Source organism: Bos javanicus, chromosome 5 (genome assembly GCF_032452875.1).
Source record: "Bos javanicus breed banteng chromosome 5, ARS-OSU_banteng_1.0, whole genome shotgun sequence".
NCBI lineage: Eukaryota > Metazoa > Chordata > Mammalia > Artiodactyla > Bovidae > Bos > Bos javanicus.
In genome coordinates, this window is record NC_083872.1 from 56,455,978 (window position 1) to 56,480,227 (window position 24,250).

The 24,250-nt window shown below is 53.2% G+C and overlaps 2 protein-coding genes across 8 annotated transcripts; one reads left to right on the plus strand and one right to left on the minus strand.

Moving 5' to 3' along the window:
• The first annotated feature begins 14 nt into the window (after positions 1-14).
• On the plus strand, positions 15-13,234 carry ARHGAP9 (Rho GTPase activating protein 9). Of its 4 annotated transcripts, XM_061416671.1 has the most exons (19): positions 15-106; positions 4,742-4,815; positions 6,027-6,227; positions 6,498-6,721; positions 7,955-8,179; positions 8,370-8,483; positions 8,686-8,787; positions 9,019-9,080; positions 9,204-9,294; positions 9,482-9,577; positions 9,745-9,843; positions 10,262-10,403; positions 10,486-10,593; positions 10,947-11,045; positions 11,184-11,261; positions 11,405-11,458; positions 11,711-11,845; positions 12,215-12,320; positions 12,945-13,234. In XM_061416671.1, the coding sequence occupies exons 3-19, from the start codon at positions 6,158-6,160 to the stop codon at positions 13,114-13,116; spliced, it is 1,977 nt and encodes a 658-aa protein (XP_061272655.1). In that variant the 5' UTR covers positions 15-106; positions 4,742-4,815; positions 6,027-6,157; the 3' UTR covers positions 13,117-13,234. The 4 variants fall into 4 exon arrangements, with proteins under 4 accessions (XP_061272655.1, XP_061272654.1, XP_061272653.1 ...); XM_061416669.1 differs by lacking the exons at positions 15-106; positions 4,742-4,815 and having other exon boundaries at positions 5,661-6,227; XM_061416670.1 differs by lacking the exons at positions 15-106; positions 4,742-4,815; positions 11,711-11,845 and having other exon boundaries at positions 5,656-6,227.
• A 256-nt stretch (positions 13,235-13,490) lies between these two features.
• Positions 13,491-24,148, minus strand: GLI1 (GLI family zinc finger 1). 4 transcript variants are annotated; one of them, XM_061416657.1, is made up of 13 exons: positions 23,719-24,148; positions 20,932-21,099; positions 20,411-20,538; positions 20,110-20,202; positions 19,649-19,844; positions 19,254-19,398; positions 18,824-18,913; positions 18,598-18,735; positions 18,133-18,282; positions 17,221-17,385; positions 16,498-16,728; positions 15,701-15,968; positions 13,491-15,321 (listed from the first exon to the last, which is right to left on the minus strand). In XM_061416657.1, the coding sequence occupies exons 3-13, from the start codon at positions 20,508-20,510 to the stop codon at positions 13,580-13,582; spliced, it is 3,318 nt and encodes a 1,105-aa protein (XP_061272641.1). In that variant the 5' UTR covers positions 20,511-20,538; positions 20,932-21,099; positions 23,719-24,148; the 3' UTR covers positions 13,491-13,579. The 4 variants fall into 4 exon arrangements, with proteins under 4 accessions (XP_061272641.1, XP_061272639.1, XP_061272642.1 ...); XM_061416655.1 differs by having other exon boundaries at positions 20,411-20,559; XM_061416658.1 differs by lacking the exon at positions 20,932-21,099 and having other exon boundaries at positions 20,411-20,559.
• Between the last annotated feature and the right edge of the window lie 102 nt (positions 24,149-24,250).

The window sequence follows — 24,250 nt, forward strand, 5'->3', positions numbered from 1 at the left end:
TGCAACACTAGAAAACAGGAAAGGAGTGTCATAGAGATGGAAAGGCCTTAGATGCGGTGCCAGAGCGACACATTATTGATGGGAGGACCGGAGAAGACCTTAACGTGTAGGGCCCAGCGCACTTTAATCCTCTAAAGCAGCCAGAAGCCGGTGACGGAAACCGAGGGCCCCACTTTCTTGCTGAAGTGGCGCTGTCATGACAGAGGCAACTCGCAATGGCTTACTCTAGATTCGAGTCCATAAGAATCAGAGTTCTAGAGTTGAGAGTTATGATAAACTTAATGTTGTGCTGTGTGCTTAGGGCTTCCCTGGTGGCTCAGAAGTTAAAGCGTCTGCCTCCAATGCGGGAGACCCGGGTTCGATCCCTAGGTAGGGAAGATCCCCTGGAGAAGGAAATGGTAACCCACTCCAGTATTCTTGCCTGGAGAATCCCATGGATGGAGAAGCCTGGTAGGCTACACACCACGGGGTCGCAAAGAGTCGGACACGACTGAGCGACTTCACTATGTGCTTAGTCACTCAGTCGTGTCTGAATTACTTACGTTAGGGACACTAACTTAACGTTGCTGCTGCTAAGTCGCTTCAGTCGTGTCCAACTCTGTGCGACCCCAGAGACGGCAGCCCGCAAGGCTCCGCCAACCCTGGGATTCTCCAGGCAAGAACACTGGAGTGGGTTGCCATTTCCTTCTCCAATGCATGAAAGTGAAAGGTGAAAGTGAAGTCGCTCAGTCGTGTCTGACTCTTAGCGACCCCATGGACTGCAGCCTACCAGGCTCCTCCGTCCATGGGATTTTCCAAGCAAGAGTACTGGAGTGGGGTGCCATTGCCTTCTCCGAACTTAACGTTGCTGCTGCTGCTAAGTCGCTTCAGTCGTGTCCGACTCTGTGCGACCCCATGGACTGCAGCCTACCAGGCTTCTCCATCCATGGGATTCTCCAGGCAAGAACACTGGAGTGGGTTGCCATTTCCTTCTCCAATGCATGAAAGTGGAAAGTGAAAGTGAAGTCGCTCAGTCGTGTCTGACTCTTAGCGACCCTATGGACTGCAGCCTACCAGGCTCCTCCATCCATGGGATTTTCTGGGCAACAGTACTGGAGTGGGGTGCCATTGCCTTCTCCAACTTAACGTTAGTGACAATTAAAAATTAATGTAGATGTCTTATTAACAAAAGAGAACGTGGCTATTAAATATTGATTTAATACTAGTCTGAAGCCATATGCAGACTGGCAATCTCATTAAAGGGAAGGGAGGTTTCATATAGAAAAGTAGATTGAGGGGACTATGAAGGCTAAGAGTTGGGCAATTGTTTAGTCGCTAAGTGATGTCCAACTCTTTTGTGACCCCACAGACTGTAGGCTGCCAGGCTCCTCTGTCCATGGCATTTCTCAGTCAAAATACTGGAATGGGTTGTCAGTTCCTTCTCCAGGAGATCTTTCCAACCCAGGGTTGGAATTCATGTCTCCTACATTGTCAGGTGGACTCTACCACTGAGCCACCAGGGGCAATAAGTATATTCTATTCTAGGAAGCACGTATCAGTAATTGAGAAAGGGACCTTCTTAATAATCTTTGAATCCCTTTAAAATTAATTTAATTAATTTAATTTTATTAATTTAAATTAATTAATAAAATTAATTAATATATATTTCTCAAAAAGAACTAATTTTTTTAAATGGAAAAAAACCCACATTTTTAATTTTCAAAACACTCTGTGGTGGTTCTGGGCCTTTTGAAGCTAAGCCATAAGAAGTCTTGCAGCTTCTGCCCAGGCCTCTTGGCACACTCTGATAGCATTGAACTGCCATGTAAGAAGTCTTACTACTCTGAGATTGCCATGCAGGAGTGGTGTCATGTTGACATGCTGGTTGACAGTGCCAGCTGATCCCAGCATTCCATCCATCCTCATCAAGGTGTCAGGTATGTGAGTGAAGCTTTCCAGACCACACCATCTATCTGATTGCTGAATACCACCAAGTGATCCTAGTCAACACTACATGGGGCAGAAGAATCACCCAGCGGAGCCTTGCCCAAGCCTCTGCCCCATAAAATCATGGGTTCTAAGAAAATAATTGTTATTTTTTAAATTACAGACTGTGAGGTAGCTTCTGTCATTCTCATTTTTCAGATGAGGAAAACTTTCTACCCTACAGAGAGGTTACTTTGAGCTATATAAGGCATTGAAGATACAGTTGTTCACAAAATAGGCTTCTACCTTAGCAGAGCTCACAGACTTTCTGGGAAGTTAGAAAAGTCAAATAACCTTAAAGTGTCATGAAAGTTATAATGAGGGAATGTAAAGCTTGCTGTAGGATCTCCTAGTTAGGGCCCTTACTTGACTCTAAGGAGTTAAGAGAGATTTTCTTGTGCAAATGACCTTTCAACTGAGATCTAACTAATGACTAAGAATTAGTCTGATAAAGATTGGTGGAAGTGGAGAGAGGAAGTGTTTCAGGCAGAAGGAACAACTTATGCAAAGGACCAGAGACCTCAATGCATTTTAGGAATGTGAGGAATTAGTATGTGGCTGGAATATGGAGTTTGTAGTAGGAAGTGTGAAAATGCTAGGCTAATAGGAGAAAGTCTCTATAAACCATACTGTAAAATCTGGACTTTATTCTGAGGAAAATGGGAAGCCTTTGAATGGTTAAGTCAGGGGAGTGGCAGGGCATTTTTATGTTTTGGAAGCATCACTGTGCCAGGAATGGACTGGAGAGGAGCAGAACTATATGCAAGGAGACTAGTTCAGAAATTATATTATCTGGGCTTAAAAAGGCAGTAGTTACAGTGATTAAAGGAAGTAGATTGCAAAGATTTAGTAATCAGCTAAATATGAGTGCTGAAGAATCAAGACAGTTAGGGTTGGCTGCTAGATTTCTGGCCTGGGCTATTGGGTACACCCTCAATGTGCTCCAACAGATGATAGTATTTCCCCTTTCATAGTGATTATCGCACTGTATTTTAATCGTTAACAAGAGAGCAACAATTTTACTTTTGACTACACATCACAGCATGCAGAATTTTAATTCCCCAAACAGAGATGGAAGCCCTCCCTCCTGCAGTGGAAGGGCCAAGTCCTAACCACTGGACCACCAGGGAATTCGCTAAAAAAGGGCATCTTAATTGATAATGCTAGCATAGAGTTCTTGCCCTGGTATGTATGATAGTAAGCATTCAATAAATATTTATAAATTTAAATTTAAATTGGGAGTTCCCTGGTAGCCTAGGTTTTGGGATTCTGGGCTTTTACTGCCATGGCCCCAGTTCAATCCCTGGTCGATGAAGATCCAGCAAGCCGCTTGGTGTGGCACTCCCCCAAAAATTAATTAATTAACTTAATAGTGGTACTGCGAGAGAAACAAGTTTATGGAGGAAGCTGACAAGTTCAATTCAGAACATACTATGTGGTACCTGTGAAAAACCCAAGTGGAGTTTTTCAGTGGACAATGGATTAGACTGGAGCTCCAGAGAAAGATCTGGACTGGAAATACAATGCCAGTGACATATGGAGGTCATTTGAGCTGGGGAGAGAATAAGACCACCAATGGTATATAGAAGGCAAAGGGCACAGGATCTTAGACAGACTTCTGGGGTTTAAGAAACAAGCAAAGTTCTTTCTTATGCAACAAAGAAGGAATTGCTTAAAAAAAAAAATAAAAGCTAAGAAGGACACCAGCAATGTTTGTAGGAGAGAAAGGTCAACTGTATTGGCTGTTGCTGAGATGTCAAGCAACATAAGGACTGCAGAATGTCTCTGCAGAGGCAGGCCACACCCTATGAGGACTGAACTTGCAAAAGTGAGGGAATGAGGGAGAGGAAATAGAGACCTCCATGTGTAGGCAGCTGTTTCAAGAAATTTGACTGTGAAAAGGAAGAGAGAGATAGGGTAGCAACTAGAGAGTACAGTAAATGAAGGGAAGTTTGTCTAAAGATGGGAGAGACTTGGATATGTTTAAAAGCTAATGGTAGGGTTTCCCTGGTAGTACAGTGGATAAGAATCTGTTAACCAATGCAGGGGAGACGGGTTTGATCCCTGGTCTGGGAGGATTCTAAATCCCTCAGAGCAGCTAAGCCCATGTGCCACAACTACTGAGCCTGTGCTCTAGAGCAAGGAGCCACAGCTACTGAGTGCTGCATCTACTGAAGCTCATGCACCTAGAGCCTGTGCACCAAGAGAAGCCACTGCAATGAGGAGCCCATGCACTGCAACGAAGAGCACCCCCTGCTCACTGTAACTTTGAAAAAGCTTGAGTGCAGCAATGAAGACTCGGTGCAACCAAAAATTAATTAAATAAATAATAAAATTTTAAAATGCATTAAACAAATAAAAACTAATGGTAAGGAGTCAATAAAGATGAAAAAGTGCAGGAGAGAAGGCAGAAGAGGATGAGATTTGAGCACTTAACAACCACCAGATGAATGAACAAATGAATAAGAAAAAAAGTGTTAGTCACTCAGTCCAGGTCTTTGTGTCCCCATGGACTGTAGCCTTCCAGGCTCCTCTGTCTATGGGATTCTCCAGGCAAGAATACTGGAGTGGGTAGCCATTTCCTTGGTCACTATTTTGGAAGTAGGAAGGGAGAGTGGAGGGGCAAGGTTCTCCACATGTTGAAAGTGGAGCAAACTAAGGAGAAGATCACCAAGGCAGAATCCCAGTATTGGCAACCCAGGCCTCAGATCAGGTGTCAGGGGAGGAGACCTGGCTCTCTGATGTCACCAAGAAGGTGGGGCCCTCCCTATTCCAGGTCTCCAAAGCCAGAGAGCAAGCCTGTGACTTGCAGGAGAGAAACTGAGAGAAGGGGAGAAGAGGAATGATCAGGTAAGGAGGAAGCACTGAGTTCTGGGGCTTAAAGTTCTGGCAATAGACAGTAGGGGTCAGTTCCCATCTTCAACCAGGGAGAAACGGACATTAATCCTTCATCCACCCCCATAAGCTGTCAAAGCATCCTGTGCTATTTGTCCATAGTCCCTGATTCAATTGTAATTAATACATTTATTATGTCATTAGTTGATATCTGTCTTTAAGCTTTGAGAGGGCAAGGGCTATGTCTCTCTCCTTCCCTTCTCTTATCTCCAGTAGCTGACGCTGTTCTTTTCACACAGGAGGTGGTCAGCCAACCCTTGTTAAGAGCATGAATTAATGAACCCACACACTAAAGTAGGGTCCCACCCAAGAGACTTACGTACCAAGGATCATATCAGTGTTTCTCAGCTCCCCAAAATACATCCTAAATTGATTTTACCTTTTCCTCAAACTGAACCCCTCTGTGTTTCTCCTAACCACTTTCTCTCCAATTTGATCTTACTATTTCTCTGGCTCTCTGTTTCTCTGTCTTGATGTTTTTCTGAATCAGACAGGAAGCACACAGCTTCAGGTCTGTGGCCATCAGTAATGGAAATATTGGTCCTTGTGTAAATTTAATAAAGAGTCACAAATTTTTGTATCTTTGTCATCCATTAACTCTTTGCCTGTGTTCTATCTCAAACCTGATTCTTTCTCTTCATCTTCCTGTGTTCAGCTCAAGAGTCCCATCACCATTCAGGGCCAGCTCCTCCTGTCCCTAGATCTTCTGTTAGGCCCCGGAAGGTACTTGGAGGAAAATCACCCAACTAGACCCCCTCCTCTGACTTCCTGCCGTGCTGGTCTCGCAGCCCTGCTGACCACATCCTCTCTCACCTTACTTATGTACTTCCTCATTAGACACATCACCCAGGACTTCTCAGACCCCAAAACCTCTTACTGACCCCCATTTGGGTCTTCTGCCTTACCCTCTCCTCTCATGACAGGGTTTCTGTTCTTATCTTCTGCCCCAAACTGCTCGTAGAACCATGTCTCTCTGCCTGCGAGCAGTCAGTCCTGTCTTTTTCTGGATCTCCATCACCCCATTTTCCCATAGGTGATGGTATTGACAACAATGCTATCAGGCCGGTGGTGGCCAGGCACCTGGGGAAACTTGGGGCTGGGGTCCCGAAGCCCTTCTAGGGGATCCCAGCTCTGTGCTCTCTATGCCTTTACTTACACTGGGGCAGATGGCCGGCAGGTGTCTTTGGCTGAAGGAGACAGGTTCCTACTGCTTCGAAAGACCAACTCAGACTGGTGGTTAGCAAGGCGCCTGGGAGCACCATCCACCTCTCGCCCCGTCTTTGTCCCAGCTGCCTACATGATAGAGGAATCTAGCCCTTCCCACAGCCCAACGACCATCACCCCCAGCCAGTCTCTCTGGACTCATGGTGAGTAGGTCCTCCCCCATCGCCTTCCTACCTCCCTGGCTTCTGGGAATTATTGGAAAGATCTCCTTCCCCCAAGCTTCTGCTGACCCTCGACTCCTACTCCTTCTCCCCTCCGTGGTGTCCCCATTGCCCCTCCTTCCTAGTCTCAAGCCTCCTAGATCTCATGTAATTTTCCACTTGCTCTTTTCCTGTGAGCCCTCAGGATGGGGGACCTAGCCAAGAATCCTGGGGGGACCCTGCCTCCAACTCTTTCCATTTCTCTGTTTCCAGGGCCAAAGTTATTTCCTGGCTCCCTGGAGGAGATGAACCTGTGTCAGGAACCCCCAGGCAGAGCCCAGGCTACATCGGAGCAGCCTCCTCCCCTTCCCCCTAAAATGTGTAGAAGTGTCAGTGTTACCAACTTGAGGCCCAGCCTCCTGAAGCCCTTCCGGGAAGGACCAAGTGGAAGATCCCTTTCTCAGGAAAACTTGCTGACTGAGACCGATGCCAACGTGGTGAGTCATAGCACCTCTTTGGAGCAATTGTCACTGCTGGGCTCAGTTCTAGGCACATTGGCCAACAGGACAGACAGAATCTCTGCCCTCCAGGGATTCCCATGGGGATGATGAACACATAAATAAGAAAGTCTTTGAAACTAATAAGCGCTGCTGCTGCTAAGTCGCTTCAGTCGTGTCCGACTCTGTGCGACCCCAGAGACAGCAGCCCACCAGGCTCCTCTGTCCCGGGGATTCTCCAGGCAAGAACACTGGAGTGGGTTGCCATTTCCTTCTCCAACACATGAAAGTGAAAAGTGAAAGTGAAGTCACTCAGTCGTGTCCGACTCCTAGCGACCTCATGGACTGCAGCCTAGCAGGCTCCTCTGTCCATGGGATTTTCCAGGCAAGAGTACTGGAGTGGGGTGCCATTGCTACCAAGAAGCTAAATGTGGTGAAGGATGACTGGTCTAGGGAGGCATCTCTGAGGAAATAACAGAGTTGAATCTGAATAAGGAGAAAGAAACAGCCCTGAAATAAACGAGATGAGAGATGGAATTCTAGCTCTGGGACAGCAAGTAGCAAAGATCCTGAGGCTATGTGGAAACTACAAAATGATAGAGGGACTGAAAGGCCTGCTCAGCTTTGCTCTCCTTGTCTCAGCCTCCTGACTCCTGGCCCAGTGCAGGGGTTTTTTTTGGTTGTTTTTTTTTTTTTTGCTGTGTTCTGTCATGCTAGCTCAGGTTACTAGCAAGTTTCCTCTAGAGATGTAACTTCTTTTTCTAGAGATGTAACTCCTTTGATCTTCCTGAAGATTTGGCTCTTCACCTCTCTCTTACTTACTAGTGGGTGAAAAATGGCCCCTCCTCTCTCATACTTTGCTAGCTAGCAGGGCTCTCTGACCCCTCTCCATCTCCTTATACTCTGGAGGACATGAGGGTGGGACGCTGCCCCTCCCTCCACACTTGAGAAAAGCCTGTTCCCCTTTCCTGAGGTCCTCCGGTGGGGGTGGGGTGGGGGAGGAGGGAAGTTGGCAACAGGAAGTGAGGAGAAAAGCAGACTGTGAGGGAGGGAGTCAAAGAAAAAAAAAAAAAAACAACCACTGGGGACTAGGGTTTCCTCCTCAGTACCTGGGTCAACCCAGACAGGAGCTGGTGGTGAGCATATGGTGGTGGAGAGAGGAGGGGGTGGTTAGAGAGGAGATTGGGGAGGGGCCCAGCAGAATAACGACCTTTCTTCCCCCTTTCCTTGCAGGCAAGACCCCAGACCCTCATGTCAAAGGCCCCTGTGTACTGCAACCTGGTGGACCTTCGCCGCTGTCCCCGGTCCCCGCCCTCAAGCCCCTCGTGCCCCCCACTGCAGAGGCTGGACGCCTGGGAGCAGCACTTGGACCCCAACTCTGGACGCTGCTTCTACATAAATTCACTGACTGGCTGTAAATCCTGGAAGCCCCCACGCCACACTCGAACCCGAGAGACGGTGAGACCTTCCCTCCTGCTTGTCCCTTGTCCCTTGAGTCTCCTCCTTTTCCCTCCTGATCCCCAAAGTAGCATATTTTCTCACTGGGACTCTAGGAAGATCAGAAGAATCAAAAAATTGTGAGAAGGGCTTTGAGAGCCAACAGAGATGGCATTTCGATGGGTGCAGTTTTACCTTTCCCTCCCTCCAGAACCCCAGCTCCATGGAGGGGACACAGACGTTGAATAGGGACAATGGTATCCTGCAGCCTCAGGCAAAGGACGAAGAATCTGGTCCCAAGACATCAGAGCTTTTCGACTCCCAGGTGAGATCCCTTCCTCCTCCTCATCACATTCGGAAAAGCCATCTTTTTCGACTTTCTCTTTTACTTGAGATATTCTCTTTACTGGAGACATTACCCCAGCAACCCCCTGCCTCACACCCACATCCGCATCCCTCTTCCCCCTACAGCCAGGGACTCCTTAGTTAAAGGTTTCCCCACCTGTTTCTCCAATCCCCTCCCTCAGGGTTCACCCTACCTCTGTAGACGCACCTCCCAGCTGGACCCTGGCAAGCCTTCATCTTTGCAGTGCCCTCGGCCTCTGCCGACGGTCCTAGATGACCCTCACGTAAGTCTCTGTTTTCCTTGTGAACGCCAAGATCCTCCCTGCCCCAGCCCCCAGTTCTTGCTCCTGCAGAAAGGCCTTCCTCTTTCTGAGTGATCTCTGGGTACTCTCTCACCGAGCACCCATCCGGTCAAACCTTAAAGGATCTCACTCCTGGGAGATCCCCTGGGGGAGAGCCATGGTGACTGTGGGGGCGCTGGGTGACTTATTGAGGCCCTTCCTGCCACTTCCCAGGAGGTGGAAAAGTCGGGCCTGCTCAATATGACCAAGATCGCCCAGGGCGGGCGCAAGCTCCGGTGAGAACTGGGAACACAGCCCGGGCTGCGGCTGGAGGGTTCGCGGGTAGCGCGGAGGGTTGGGAGAGGCCCTCCTCTATGTGACTCTCAATGACCTTTGCTCTATTACCACCGCCCCTGCAGGAAGAACTGGGGCCCCTCTTGGGTGGTATTAGCGGGTAACAGCCTGGTGTTCTACCGAGAACCGCCGCCGACCGCCCCCGCCACTGCCTGGGTGAGTGTGAGGGAGGGGCGCAGGGTGGGGGGGAGCTGGAGGGGTTCCGGCACCCTTTCTACTCACCTTAGGCCAGCTGCGGGGGCGGAGGTGGGGCGGGCGAGGTCACCAGTCCTCGCAGGCCTCCGGGTGAGGGAGGCAGTGAGGCGAGCAGCGCCCTGGCCTCAGTTTCGCCCCTCGTTGCCAGGGACCAGCGGGTAGCCGGCCCGAGAGCAGCGTGGACCTGCGGGGGGCGGCCCTGGCGCACGGCCGCCACCTGTCCAGCCGCCGCCACGTCCTGCACGTGAGTGCCCGCCCTCTCATTTCCCCTGTCCCCCCAACCCAATGCGCACCAGCCCCGAGGGCTCGCCCCTAATTTCCCACTCGGGGGTCTCCCGCTCGGCCTCCCTGCTTTTCTTGCTCCTTCCCGCTGACCGCCCCCCCCCCTGCTTTTCCCCGCGGGCCCCTCAGATCCGCACGGTCCCGGGCCACGAATTCCTGCTGCAGTCTGACCAGGAGGCTGAGCTGCGAGCCTGGCACAGCGCGCTGCGGGCGGTCATCGAACGCCTGGTGAGAGGGGTGGGAGTGGGCGGGCAGAAGGAGTGGAGGAGGAACTGTAGGATGCAGGGGTCATGGATGAGGGACACAGTGGCCTCCTGGTGGAGGGTAGGCCTGGGAGGTAGGGGACCCCAGCAGCCGGGTCGGCGGTGCAGATGTCTCTCTCTCCTGGTTCTCTTCCCAACTCTGATTCGGCCCATCTTGCGGTACGGCCTCCCTGGTGGCACAGACGGTAAAGAATCTGCCTGCAATGCAGGAGATCCGGGTTCGATCCCTCGGTCGGGAAGAGCCCCTGGAGGAGGGCATGGCAACCCACTCCAGTATTCTTGCCTGGAGAATCCCAAGGACAGAGGAGCCTGGCGGGTTACAGTCCATGGGGTCACAAAGAGTCGGACACAACTGAGCGACTAACACTGCGGTGCGGATCTAGGATCGAGAGAACCCCCTGGAGGGGCGTCTGTCAGGCTCGGGACCTGCGGAACTGGAGGAGCTGAGCCCCGGGGAGGACGAGGAAGAGGAGTCGGAACCAGTGTCCAAGTCTCTGCTGCGGATCGGCGGCCGCCGGAGCTCCAGTAAGGGGCGGGCCTGGGGGCTTTTACCCCGCTCCTCCGAGCCGCCGCCGCCGCCGCCCTCACGCTGCACTTGCTGCTGCAGGTCGGTGTCCCGAAACAGCGGAGCAGAACCGCGTGCGGAATAAACTAAAGCGGCTAATCGCCAAGAGACCGCCCTTGCAAACCCTGCAGGAGCGGGGTCTGCTCCGAGGTGAGGGGGGCTGGACCGCCTGGTACCCTTCTCCTTCGTTCGTGCCTACTTTAGTGTTTCTGCAAGCACTTTTATTTACATTCCGGATCTGGGCATCAGCTTGTCCTGGATGAGAAAACTTCAGCGAGGCTCAGGGTAGAGCTTCCCAGAACTAGATCAGCGGTCTTCTGAGACCAATACTTCCCCTCGGCTTGCTCCCTACAGCTGATTGTTGCAGTTGCAAGGAGGGGGTGTACCTCCTTCCTCAGGCAGGCAGGAGAGCCAGCCCAACTTTGGGGTGAAGACCTGTGCTGGAAAGAGCCTCCATGGGTGACACCATCACTGGCTTCCCACCTCATTCTGTGTCTCCCCAGACCAGGTGTTCGGCTGCCAGTTGGAGTCACTGTGCCAGCGGGAGGGGGACACCGTGCCCAGCTTTGTGCGGCTCTGCGTTGCTGCTGTGGACAAGAGAGGTCACTTTCCCAGAGTCTCCCCCTTCTAACCGGCCAAAGCCCCACCTCCCCCACCCTAGTGTCCCCTTTGTCTCTCCACCCTCACCAGCACACATTTTAGATCAAGAATCTTTATCTGCTCCCTGCCTCATCTCCCAGGTCTGGATGTGGATGGCATTTACCGGGTGAGCGGGAACTTGGCAGTGGTCCAGAAGCTTCGCTTCTTGGTGGACAGAGGTGAGAAGGCTGTGGGCAGGTGGTGGTACTAAGAACTTCATGTCTTAGAACCCAAAGGTCTGAGTGAGGGAGCTGGCAGAACCGGGGAGGTCTTCTGGCTGGAGCTATATGTCTTAGCTCTTGATTTCTTTTACTTGTTGCAGAACGGGCCATCACTTCCGATGGGAGGTACATGTTTCCAGAACAGCCAGGACAAGGTACTTCCATGGAAGGCCGCTTCAACCTTTAAAAGTCTTCCATACCATCCCTGCTCCCTGTGGGCTCCCCCATGTCCTGCTCCTGGGGTGGGGGGTTGTTCTCATCCCGATCTCTGCCCCACTGTGGACCCCACTAGGTCCTCCATGGTCTGCCTTCACTGGATCTTTCCCTAAACTCCTGATCTCTCAGTCTCTGGGTCCCTCTAACCCTTCATGAGCCCTGAGCCCCTCTGTACCTCCTTCTCCTTCCAGAAGGCCGATTAGATTTGGACAGTGCTGAATGGGATGACATTCATGTGATCACAGGAGCCCTGAAACTTTTTCTTAGGGAGCTACCCCAGCCTCTGGTGCCCTCACTACTGCTGCCCGATTTTCGTGCTGCCGTTGGTAAAGGATGGGAGCTTTGGGCAAGAGCCTTGATACGGGGTGGAGGGCAGGGGGGAAGCATGAGTGATAAAAGAGTAGAGTAGAGGTTCCCTTCCACTCCTCTGTCCCAGCCTGAATACAGAGATGGAAATTAATTTTCAATTAATGTGCCCACTCCAGTTGTGTGTGTGTGTGTGTGTGTGTGTGAGTGTTTAGAGGGCTGAGTTAAAAAGAATTCTAAGATTGTAGTTGGACTCCGTGAGAAAGAAAGCTATGATCAATTAATGATGTCTTCCCCAAGCACCAGAAATGATACTGAGGTTACCCACTCTGCCCTAACACCTTTCCTAACCTCACTCCCATGCCCTTCCTGTCACTCTTTCTCTCTAGCCCTCACTGAATCAGAACAGTGCCTCTCTCAAATACAAGAATTAATAAGCTCAATGCCAAAGCCCAACCATGACACTCTGCGGTACCTCCTGGAGCATTTATGCAGGTCAGGAAGACTGAATATCTTTGTTCATGTCAGGGGAGGGTGGGGTGGGGCCTGCAGCCGGGACCCTGTGTTCAGATGGGGAGAAGGTAGGGAAACACCGAAGGTTAGTGGGTCATTGAGGAAATAGGCACTCTGTGCAGAGGATATATTGCCAGGGTCAAAACCTTTTTTGCTCAATCAGCATCAAATGAGGAACTAGGGAACAAGACAAGTCCAGGGATGCTGTGAGAGAAATAAGGGGAAAAGAAGGAAAACTTCCTTCTGCCTTTGTCTTTCACTGGGACAGTGGGGATGACTTATTTGGCAGAACTGGGCAGTGACCTCTGAGAGAGGATAGGCATTTGAATGAAAACCTTCCAAATGTTGAGCAGAGAGGACTCTAGGGGCAGTCTCTGAAGTCAGGAAGAGGCGGGTATATCCTAGGTTGCGTCATGAAGGTTGAATCCTGAAGGTTTCTCCACTGATCTCAGCTCTGTCCCCCTGGTGGCTCTTTCCTTGGTTTTCTTCAACTACCGCATGGAAGGGCCCCAAAGTGGATTTGTCCTCAAACCTTTGATGGGTTAGATTTATTTGAAGTGGCAAAGCTGCTATACTATGGCCCCGTCTCTTGGCTTTTACCCACAGGGTGATAGCACACTCAGACAAGAACCGCATGACCCCCCACAACCTGGGAATTGTGTTTGGACCAACCCTATTTCGGCCGGAGCAGGAGACATCGGATCCAGTGGCCCATGTCCTCTACCCTGGGCAGGTCGTCCAGCTGATGCTCACCAACTTCACCAGAGTCTTTCCCTGACTGGGGCAAAGAAGAGAAATCGTATTTCCAGTGATCTCTGTTGGGTAGCCTTTGGTGGGGGCGAGGGTGGGGAGTGTTCTGTTTTGAGGACATCCCTTTAAATCCTGTGTCTCCCAGATAGCCGTCTCCACCTTTGTGAGTCTGAGCTGAGGGCCTGGGATAGGATGAGGAAACTTCTCTAAAGAGGAAGGTGGCCGGACTAGCCCCTGCTTCTCTAGTTCCTGGCCGTTACCCCTCCCCCAAGATACTCACATTATAAAGCAGGGCTCTTTCTGATGCAGTTCCTTTATTATCAGGAAACAGTGTCATTATAAAATTCCTCCCCAAATATATTTAGACTGTGTACAGCCCCAGCCCACCCCTCCCATCCCTGGGGCATCCCAGGGGGCTATGGCTCCTCCTCCGGACTTCCTGGTGGGGATGGAAACCCCTCAGGAAATGTGGATCTGTGGTCCCCCACTCTTTAAGCACTAGAATTGAGGAACTGTGTCTCCCCAGGCAGAGATCCCAGTAACACACTCATGTTGCCCACGGCCATGTTAGGGGTCCCAGAGGGAGGTGGGGTGTGTTCAGAGCTGTCCCTCTGATTGTGAGAAGGGGGAGGACTCAGCCCCTGGGCCTCATCCAGAATAGCCACAAAGTCCAGCTGCGTGTTGTCGAGATCAAGAGAGTCCAGAGGGTTACACACCTGCCCTTCAGGAGGAGGGTACAAGGCGGGGCCCCCTCCCAGTCTGCCCACCTCAGGATGGCCACAGCTGGGGTTGGTGCCCCCTGCCTTGAGGGGCCCATAGCAAGCCGGTAGTGGGGGTAGAAGTCGGGGTGGTGCTGCTGCCCTATGGGAAGCTTTGTTGGCCCCTACTGCAAAATTTTCATGGCATGAAGGGGTAGGATAGGAGCCTGGCTTGTGATTGGGCATATTAGGTGCAAAGCCAGGTCCATATGTGGCCACTGGGGCCTTGGCAGGGCTTGGGCTGACCTGGGAACCCCCCAGAAACTTGGGACTCTGATAGAGAGGTTCTTGGACTGGGGGGTCTCCCCTGCCTCCACCGTCCCACAGCAGCTCCTGTTGAGACTGAACATAATTACACACAAGCTGCGCCTTGAGGTGTCCTGTAGAATGAGTGGGGGACTCGAAATCCAGGCTGGGCCTGGCTTCTGAAGGCAGATAATCAGGAGGTGGCTGGGTATAGGAACCTGACTGGGGATACTGGGGAGGGGGAGGCTGTGGGTAGTGGGAGAACAGAGGCTGTGAGCGGGGAGGCCCCTCATTGGGGTGGGCATTGAGGCAGGGTGCCAGTCCTGTGGCGTCAGAACCCACGGGGCACCCCTGTTCTGGCTTCACTTGCACTTGTCCATAATGTTCAAGACGAGGACACTGGCTGTAGGCTCCAGCTGGAGCCTTGGGGCCTGAGTAGAGCCCAGAGTGGGAAGGGAACTCACTCCATGTTTCTGGGGTTGGTTCAGAATAGGGAACCTGCTGGGGACAGGGGTTGGGGCCATAGTTGGTGGGTGGACCAGGCCCAAGAGGCAGGGAGCCGGGCCCTCTAGCTCCATAAGGCTCAGCTGCTGCCGCCTCAGGCCCTCCATATCCCAGAGTATCAGCAGGTGGGAAGTCCATATAGGGGTTCAGACCACTGCCCATCATGGAGGTCCCAACCTCTGGCTCCTCGCGTAGCCCTCTGGTATCCATGGAGACATTCTCAGTGATGCTGGGGGGCTGTGGTGAGTAGACAGAGGTTGGGAGTTGGGGATCGAAGTTCTGTCCTCCTCCTACCACTGTGGGGGGGTTGTGGACACAGCCCAAACTCTTGAACCTCTGGACTCTGGCTGGGGCAGGGCGGTCAACAGATCGGGCTGGGTCACTGGCCCTCCGGGTGACCCCTACATTGGGGTTGTATCCTGGATACTCAGCTCGGCTTCTCCAGGGAGGTGCAGGAAGAGCCCCCGTCCGATCCAGGCTGGGTGCTGCAGTGGGTGGGGTACCACCTCCCCTGGCTGAAGCATATCTGGCCCGGAGCAGGTAGTGCTGGGCAGGCGTGAGGCCAGGCAGAGAGGATGCCCCATTCTCTGGTGGGGAACCAGGGGGGAAAGGGGAGGCAAGGGAGGAGCGGCGGCTGACAGTATAGGCTGAACTGACACTGCTGGAGCTGCTGCTGCGGCGGTCAAGAGATACTGGGGCGCCCAGACGGCGAGAGCCAGGAGTGCCTGCAAGAAAAGACAGGCTGGCCAGGGAGCCCTCTGAATTTCACCCTGCCTCCCCCAAGGGGAAGCCTTGGCCTAGAATTCCAGGGAAGGCTCCTTAACTCTAGCCACTCAGTTCTCTCCCCTCCTTCTCTCATTCCCTTTCTGCTTCTCAGTCACCAGAGATTCAGGGTTGCTGTGAAGAGTCCTACAGATTGTACACTGCACAATCAAAGAAGATAGCATTCAAAAGAACAATTTTCTGATAGATGGAAGAAAAGTATCTTGAGGAAAGGGGACCTTTTTCTAATTGTACAGCAGCCCTGAAAGGTGAAGTCTTCTTCCAGTCTCAGAGAAGGGCCAGATCTCAGCCCTGCAACCACGCCCCACACCCATCACTCACCGGTGTGGGTCAAGCTGGGCAGTTTGAGGCCCCGGGGCCCCATCGGCCGGAACTGATGTAGCTGGTCCAGCCTGAGGTTCTCAAGGCGGCGAAGAGTAGACAGCCCGGTTCCCGCAAGGCAAGGCCCCTCATCCAAGCTGGACAGGTCCTCCGTGCTGCCCCCTGCATTTCCAGTCATTTCCACACCGCTGTCTGTATTGGCCGCGCTGCCTGCTGGGGAGTGGTCACTGCTGCAGGACGACTGGGCCCCAGGACTCGGCTGTGGCTTCTGTGGGGAAGAGGAGGGCTGAAGGAGGCGCCCGTCCTCCTTCCCCACAACTCCTTGAACTTGGTGAGTGACTAGAGCCTGTGTCCCAGTGACTGCTTACAGGTGTAGAGAGGGCTGATCAAGTGAAAGACACAGGTGAACTAGGGGAAAGTTGCTGATGAAAAGAACCTAGACTACCTCAAGTCCAATTTGTGCTCTATGACCATGGACAATTTCTCTAAGTTTCTTCATCTGAAAATGACAAGAGTAAGTTCCCTTCTCATGAAGTTGTTTTGAGGCATACCTGAAATTATACTGGTAGAAGGCCTAAAATAATACACTAATTTCTATATGAGCTTGTTGGACCCAGGCACTAATGAATTACAGTAAAATCCCTAGATTTGAGGTAGCCTAAGGAGCAACACTCGGATAAGGGACTGGGGACCAGCCACAAAAGAGAGATGAGCATAGAAGGAGATGGACCAGTTGGAAGGGGCTAGAAAGATGTTGGCGGGGCAGGCAGGGGTATGGAAGCAGGGTGTTGCCTCACCATGGCACCCTCTGGCACAGTCAGTCTGCTCTCCTCCCTAATGGGGCCTCCGTCCCGCTCCCTCTTGGGTTCCACTGAGGAAAGAGCCGGTGCCCGGGGCAGGGGGCCGTCTCCTCGATGCCGCTTGGTCACGTGGGCATCAGGACCGTGTACTGTCTTGACATGTTTCCTGAGCGAGCTGGGATCTGTGTAGCGTTTGGTGCAGCCAGGGAGTTTACACACGTAGGGCTTCTGTTGAGCGGAGAGTGAAGATAGCAGGCAAGAGTCAAATCAGGACAATGCAGAAGAAATGGGAAAAAGTGGTAGTGTTAAGTGAAGACAAGGGGACTCAGGAAGGAAGGCATGGCACCCATGGAAGGAAGGAGAGTAGGGCCCTTGGAGTAAAGGATGAAAAGATCAAGGGGAAGATTAGGAAAATGGATAGGCCTGGGAAAGGGGAGGGGATGAACCCAGGGCTGTAAGGCCTCATAAATTCAGGGGTTGAAGGTACCCTAGTTAGAATGGGTCTATTTTAGCTTAGCCCTTTGACTGGTTAGAGGTGGGGGAGGGATAGTAAGTGGAAATTCTTGGTTTCAGAAAGACCTTCTCCAGGTGAATTATACGGGTGGAGGGGAACTCACCTATGTGAAGTGGGTGCTGGGCTAAGGGATTTCTTATGGGGGAAGCTCCCCAGTAGGTGGCTTCTTTAAGTGGGGAGGAGGGTCTCTTGAGTGGGGTATTCACCTCATTGGAATGGGTCCGATTCTGGTGCTTGGCTCGGTCACTGGCATTGCTGAAGGCTTTACTGCAGCCCTCATGCTCACACATGTATGGCTTCTCACCAGTGTGTGACCGCAGGTGCGTCTTCAGATTTTCCAGGCGTGAGTATGACTTCCGGCACCCCTCAAACTAGGAGATATGGGGTCAAAGGATGGCTCTCAGACAGAAGGACATGGAGATTAGCGGAACCCTGAATCTCAAAAGGGACATACGTCAGAGAATATAACTCAAGCGTGGGACTTCCCTGGTGGTCCAGTGACTAAGACGCTGTGCTTCTGATGTAGGGAACTTGAGTTCAATCCCTGGTTAGGAAACTAAGATCCCACATGCTATGCAGTGCAGGGGAGGAGGGGGGAGATGGGAGAGTGCTGGGACTATAGAATTCCCAAAATTCAGGGACAAGGGTAGGCAAGAGCTGAGGGGACAGAAGTAGCTGGAGGCACTCTGCCTGCAGGGATGTGGAGATGAGGCAGCGAGCACTCTGGATCAAGTCAGAGCACATCTCCCTGCCTGGGGAGCCCAGACTGTGTTAAAATGGGGTCATCCTGGGAGTGGGTGTCCTCAGTCCAGGGCTTCTCCATTAAGCCAAGTTGCGAGCACAGTGCCTAGGTCCACTGTACTGTCTGGTGCCCACAAAAATGTTTTAATTTCTTTAAAAAAAAAAAAGGGGGGGGGATTAGCTTTTAGGTCCAAGAAAGTGTTCTAACGTAACGTCAATATGTTCATCTTTATACCAATGCAGTCAATACAACACAATTTTTAAATGTTTGTTTGTGGAGGAAGAGACCTGTGATGGCAAAAGTCAGATTGGCCCCTGCCTTTGTGGGGAGCCTTGATTTAGGAAGGGCCCCTGAGCTTGGGGAGGGGATGCCTCACCGTGCACTTATGTGGCTTCTCGCCCGTGTGTCTGCGCATGTGCACCACCAGCATGTACTGGGCTTTGAAGGGCCTCAGCTCCCTGGAGCAGCCCCCCCAATGGCACACGAACTCCTTCCGCTCTCCATGGATGTGCTCACTGTTGATGTGCTGAGGGAGAAGATGCAGAGGCTCTCCGAGGTTCCCTACACCCCTGAGATCCAGAACAGACTTTCTCTTGACCTCCCCACCCCACCGTATCCCTCCATGACTTCCTGTCATGGGGAAAGAAAAGGCAGGAAGAAGATCAGAGCCCACATCTCCATTCCTCCACATTTCTAAACAAAGCTACAGCTCCTCTTGAGTTTCTGCCTACCCGCTGGGTATCCCATCTTTGACCTCCTGCCCTTAGCCTGACTCCACCTTGTCCCACCCAGAATGTCCTACAGGCTCCAGCAAGCATTCCTGTTACCCCCCAGGGCTCACATGCACCAGCTGCTCCTGGGAGTCGAATTCCTGACTGCAGCCATCCCAGCGACAGTCAGTCTCATACACAGAGTCAGGCTCAGGCTTCTCTTCTCTCTCTAGGTCCTCCCGCCCATCCAGCATCCCCAGCAGTGGATCCTAGGGTAGGAGAGAAAACCCTAGGGTCACCTGGTGACAGCTTTTGTTTCGCTCAGGTTCCAGAGGTAAAGCTCCCCCTCCCCATTACCTGTGTGCTCGAGGAGTTGGGACTGGACATATCACCTTCCAAGGGCTCCTCCGGGCACTTGTTAACCAGCACACCCAGCTCAGACTTCAGCTTTCCCAAAGGAAGGTGAGGATGATGAAGGCAGAAGTGGGAGGAGGAAAAGGGACCCCAGCCAAGTCTTCCAGCCCTGAGTGTCCCACCCTAGCAGCTGCAACCCCTGAGTTTGACTTCCTCCTTAGACTGCACTGGTGAATGGGGTGAGCGAAAGGTGGGGTCTCACTTGGAAGAGACTGACTGAACCTCAAGGAGTCAACCCCCGGCAGCCATACTCCTTTATTTTTCTGGCACTGAAAACTTTTACGTTCTCTATTCTTCCTTTGCCTTTCCTCTAAAAAAAAAAAAAGCCCACCACCCATCTACCCTGAACTGAGGGAAATCAGGTGATTCTTACCTGGCACGTTGGGAGGGGTCCCCGGGACTGAGGATGCAGCATCATCCCACTCTGCGTGGGGTCGTGGGGACCACAGGGCTGGACCCCAAAAGAAGGTGAGGTCCCTTTCTGGTGGTTCATCTGGGGTGAGAATCCCAGAGATGGGCTGTGGAGGAGGAGGAGAGGCAATTATGTAGGACTGTCATCTCAGAAAGCCTCAGGAGTTCCTGGGCTCTTTGGAAGGTTTCTGGAAGACAGTATGGGAAACAGTGGAGGCAGCCCAGGGGAAGTATAGAGGAGGACTTCCACACTTTGAAACAATAAGGATTCAAAGATCAGGTGGTTTGGAGGGCTTTGAGGCTTCTAATGGGATTTGGCAGGGTCTTAGGGGCCTCTTAGCTCGAGGCTGTCTGCACCTCATGGTGCCGATGGAGAGGTGACCATAGGAACCCCCCGGAGATGCACAGCGTGAGTTGATGAAGGCCACGAGGGAGCTGGGTGAGGTGCGGATAACTGTCTGCAGGTCCAGGCTGGTGTCCGACAGAGGTGAGATGGAGAGTGCCCGCTTCTTGGTCAATTTGACTGCACTCCGGGGAGGAGGAAACAGTGGCACTGGGGCAGGAAACAGGGGAGGTAGATACGGTAAAGGAGTAGGCCCCTTATGCATCCAACCCATGAGGACTGACTCTCAGCAAAAAGAAATAACACTAGACACTGCCCTGTTGACCCCATCTGTGACCTTCTGATCATGCTCTGACTCCTGAATCCCATCTCTAGGCATTTCCTTTTCCAAGGTAGATCCCCTACCCTCCAACTTTCTTCCTCAGGACAAATCCCAAAGGGGCAGAAAGGAAAGACAGGTTGCCTGAGGCCTCACCCTCCGTGCAGCTGTTGGCTTCTCTGGCTGGCCCATAACTGTGGGGGCCGGGCATGAGGGTGGCCTGATGACAGAAGGGCAGACCTGGCAGTCCTAGGAAAGAGATACAGCTGGAATGGGGCATGGGAATGAAGGACACATGCAGTCCATCTTGAAACCCCAAGTAAGGCCCAATCCCATATGGCATGGGACCGCAAATCTTTTTGTATATGGAAACTGGAATGGGATAGAAGAGGGACCCCTGGGGCTGGGTGAGAGATCTGCCAGTAGTCAAGGTCCAGGGACTGGTGTATGTACTGACCTTCTGTCCCCATGCCGGGGGCCCCCTGACTGGGGAGGGGCCGGAGACAACAGGGCTCGCCATAGCTACTGACTGGTGGTGGGGTCATCGAGTTGAACATGGTGTCTCAGAGGAGTGTGTGTGGGTCACTGCAGGAGGGGAAGGGAGACCTGCAGGTTACAAAGGCAGGAGGGAAATATGGAAGGTCAGATAAGTCACTCAGGCCCAGAACCATGGGCAGATTACCTCCAAGACATCTGCCATGGAAAATCAAGTTGAAACAAGCATTGCTCAGCTAGGGGAGATTACGGAGAGAAGTCCCATAGAGACAGAGGCAGTCTTGGAGATCTTTTTAGGAACTAGGGAGGAGCTCTGCCTGGATGGAGTGTGTGTGTGAGTGTGTGTGTGTTGGGGGAGTGTTGTGGACTAAAATTGTGACTAGGAGCTTCAAGTGCTTTTTATACCATGGGTCCTGTTTCTTCTGACCATGGGGCCAGCCTTCAGGGATGGGATTGGGGAGCTCAGGAGGAGGAGTGACTGACCTCAAGCTCTGGGCTGGCTGATCAGCCTGAGCCCCTCTCCCTTTCCTTCATCTGTTGCTCGTGGACAGCCGGTCTACAACCTCTCCAGTGTCCAGCAGAGGGAGCCCTCGCCACAGCCCAGACAGGCTCACAGGGCCAGGAGGGAGCCTAGATGATCTGCCCTTTGCTCTGTAAGGCAGAAAACTCTGTGTGGAAGGGGAGCAAGTTTCTGAGGAGACCCTCCCAGGTCTGCTGGTGCAAAGGATGGAAGCTGGTGTTACTCAGGGGTGGTTTCAATCTGGGCGCTGACCTAACTCTTTTGGTTTGTTTTGGAGCAACAGAAAAGGAACTATGAGGAAAAGCTTTGGGAGAATAAACACACACATTCGTGGGCGCACTCACACACAAGTCATCATCCGTTAGAGAGGAGAGAGGTAGTGAGGAAGAAGAGGGTGCCGCTGTCCACTTTTCTCCTCAGGCTCCAGATTTTGCTCCACCCCGGGTTTTCCGGTCTCCCGGGAATGAGGGTGGGGTGGGGCGGGGTAGGGTGGAGAACTACCGGGAGCGGGCCGGCCGGCGCGGTGGGTGATCCCGGGATGCTGGGATTTAGGGTGAGGGCGGGGTAAGATGGGGAGCGGAACCCGGACCCCAGGACCCAGCCGATCCCCGCAGCCTGGGCTGTACTCTTCCTAACTCCTTTACTAGCGGAGATACGGGTCCTGCAACCAAGACCTCCCAACTCGACCTTGGCATTACGTTGGTGGGGGGGCGGGGGGCACAGCTGGCTGGCAGCTGGATGGGGGGACATTTCTCCCGCCTCCTTCCTCTATGACTCATCTAAGGAGGCGGGGGCTAGCAAACGACCCCCCAAATCTAAAGAGACTTCCCCAAACATGCCTACCCAGTCATCTTTCAGCCCCAATGTCCAGCCACAAGAGAACCAAGATGGAAATGGGGCGCTATCCGTCCTCACCCACGCGTGCCACAGCCCACCCACGTCTCCCCTTTACACTGGTGAAAGGAATATTTCGCTTTTTCCAGCTACAGAAAATGAAGGTTTTCTGGGGGTGTGGAGGAGAGCGCAGGATGGAGCAGAAAGCTCTAGGGTTCCCTTGCTGGAGCCCTGAATCATCTGTGTCTCCCAGTTTTCCAGAGTCCCCCCAAGCACCCCCGCTCCCCAACTCCCAGGAGTCGGCCCCGCCCCCTTCTCCCGGTCCCGCCTTCCCCGCCCCCGTGCCTCCTCGGCCCACCCAAGTCGCCGCCGCAGGCTCTGGCTGCAGACAGCTCCGCTTCCCCCGCCCGCCCCGGGAGCCTAGTCGAACGAGCAGCGGCGGAGTGGAGGTGGAGGGGTTTGGATTGAGAGGCGGGACACATTCTTCCCTCCTCCCCTCAGTGTATCCAGAGAGCTGGCATCGGCGCCCGTGGCGGGGCGGGGTGGGGGGGTACTGTTAGAGAATAGGAGTCCCCTTGGTGGGTGGAAAAGAAGAATCCAGAAATTATACGGAGAGAAAGTGACTAGGGTAAATAAATTAAGGTGTGTCTGGGGAGGGGAGGGGCCAGGACACCTTAGGTTCCCGGGTATCCCCGCTGGCTTCCTAAGGGTTAACCCCTCCAGACCCCCGGGAACCCCCTAGTGACGTCAAGGGCGGGGTCTATACTCCCTGGTAGGGAATGCCTGGGAGATAATGGGGGGGAGGGTATCTCGACCCCGCCTCCAAGGAAAAACCAACCTTGTGCTGGCCCTTACAAGTTCCCCCTGGGAAATTGCCCGGCCTTCTCCCTCTACTGGACCATAAGGACCTATCCTATGAAGACCCCAGTTCTCCAGCGCCCTAAAACCTTCAGTCCCCAGTCTATGGGATTCCCTTTCCCTAATCCTGTCCCCAAAGCTAGGTGCCCAGGGCGGATTGTTTCGGGGTCACAGGGCCTGAAAGAGGCTTCAGAGCGGGGACCAAGGGCAGGCAGGGTGGTCTGAGCCAGAGGAGGGGCCTCAGTCCCCAGCTCCCGTTTGGGAGGGGGGCCAACGGGGATGCACAGTCAGGCAGCGGCCAGTGGTCCCGCCCAGTCCCAGTAGGGGTCTCCTGGTGGTTGCCCTCGGCTGCCCTGGTGGTCCTGAGGTCAGAGGGTCAAGACAAGGTCTCCTCAGTTCCTCCTTAGCACCCTGCCTGCAGCCCTTGGGACCCAGGAGTCCACGCTCCTTGGAGAATCTTTCTTGGGCCTAAACTAGAGACTGACTGCCCCAGTCCCCTTCCGACCCCAGAAGACAATTCCTTTCCCTCAAAACACATGCACCAGCAAACACATCTGTCACAAGACAGGTCAGAGGTTCAAGCCCAGCCGCCCCCCAGTGGTCCTGTCGCCTCACACACCCCATCTAGGACTCTCTCCAGAGCTGTTCCCTCCTTTCAGAAACACTGAAGTCCTCCTGCCCAGCGCTCATAGTCACACCTGGGGTTCGCTCTCTACCACGCAGACCTCCAGCCAACAGTCCTCCCAACTTCTTCATCCCAACCTCATTAAAATGAGATGTTTCTAATATATGGGAGAGGCAGAGACAGACAAAGAGATCCACAGTTGTCTGAGACAGAGACACACAGACTGTCAGAAGGAAAAAAAGAGAAAGGGAGACACATTTGAAAAAATTCTCCAAACTTTCTAGTATCGTATCCCAGACTCTCCCACCTCTATTTTGCCTCTGTGCCCCTGGTCTCCCCCCTCGGCTGGGCAGAGTCCCTCGCAAGTAGAGCATCCCCTCAGGTCCCTTCCCCCACGGCTCCCAGGTGGTCCCCCGCCTGCCCCCCTTCTCACCTCCGTCTGGGCGCAGGGCTCGGGATGCACGGTCCAGAGCTGGAGTCTGGGCTGGGGGGTGTGCGGTGGGGAGGGGGGGCGGACAGGGCTACAGCAGCGCAGCCTCAGGGCCACCCCCACCCCCCCCCAACCTGGCCCCCAGCCCTCCCGCCGGCCCAGCCCGCCGGGCCGCGAGCCGGGACCACCCGTGAGAAGCACAAACTTTTTTTTCCCTTTTCCAAAAAGTTTTTCTCGCTCTAGCCGCTGGCGCGCCGCCGCTCTTCCCGTTCGCCCCTCACCTCCCTTCTATGTCCCTCCCTCTTGCCGTTCTGGAGGATGAGGCGGGGTAGCTGGAAGCAAGAGAGGGGGTGCCGGGCTTATTGCACCCCCAGGACCCCCAGGATCCTCCCCCTCCCTTGAGGGACCCTATACTGCCTACTCCCCCCCCCCACCCCGAACACGCTGCTGGTAGTGGGTAGTAAATCCCGGCCTGGATTCCTGGATCGGCTGCCCACCAAGAGGTCCTGAATCACAGCCAGAAAAAACAAATTGA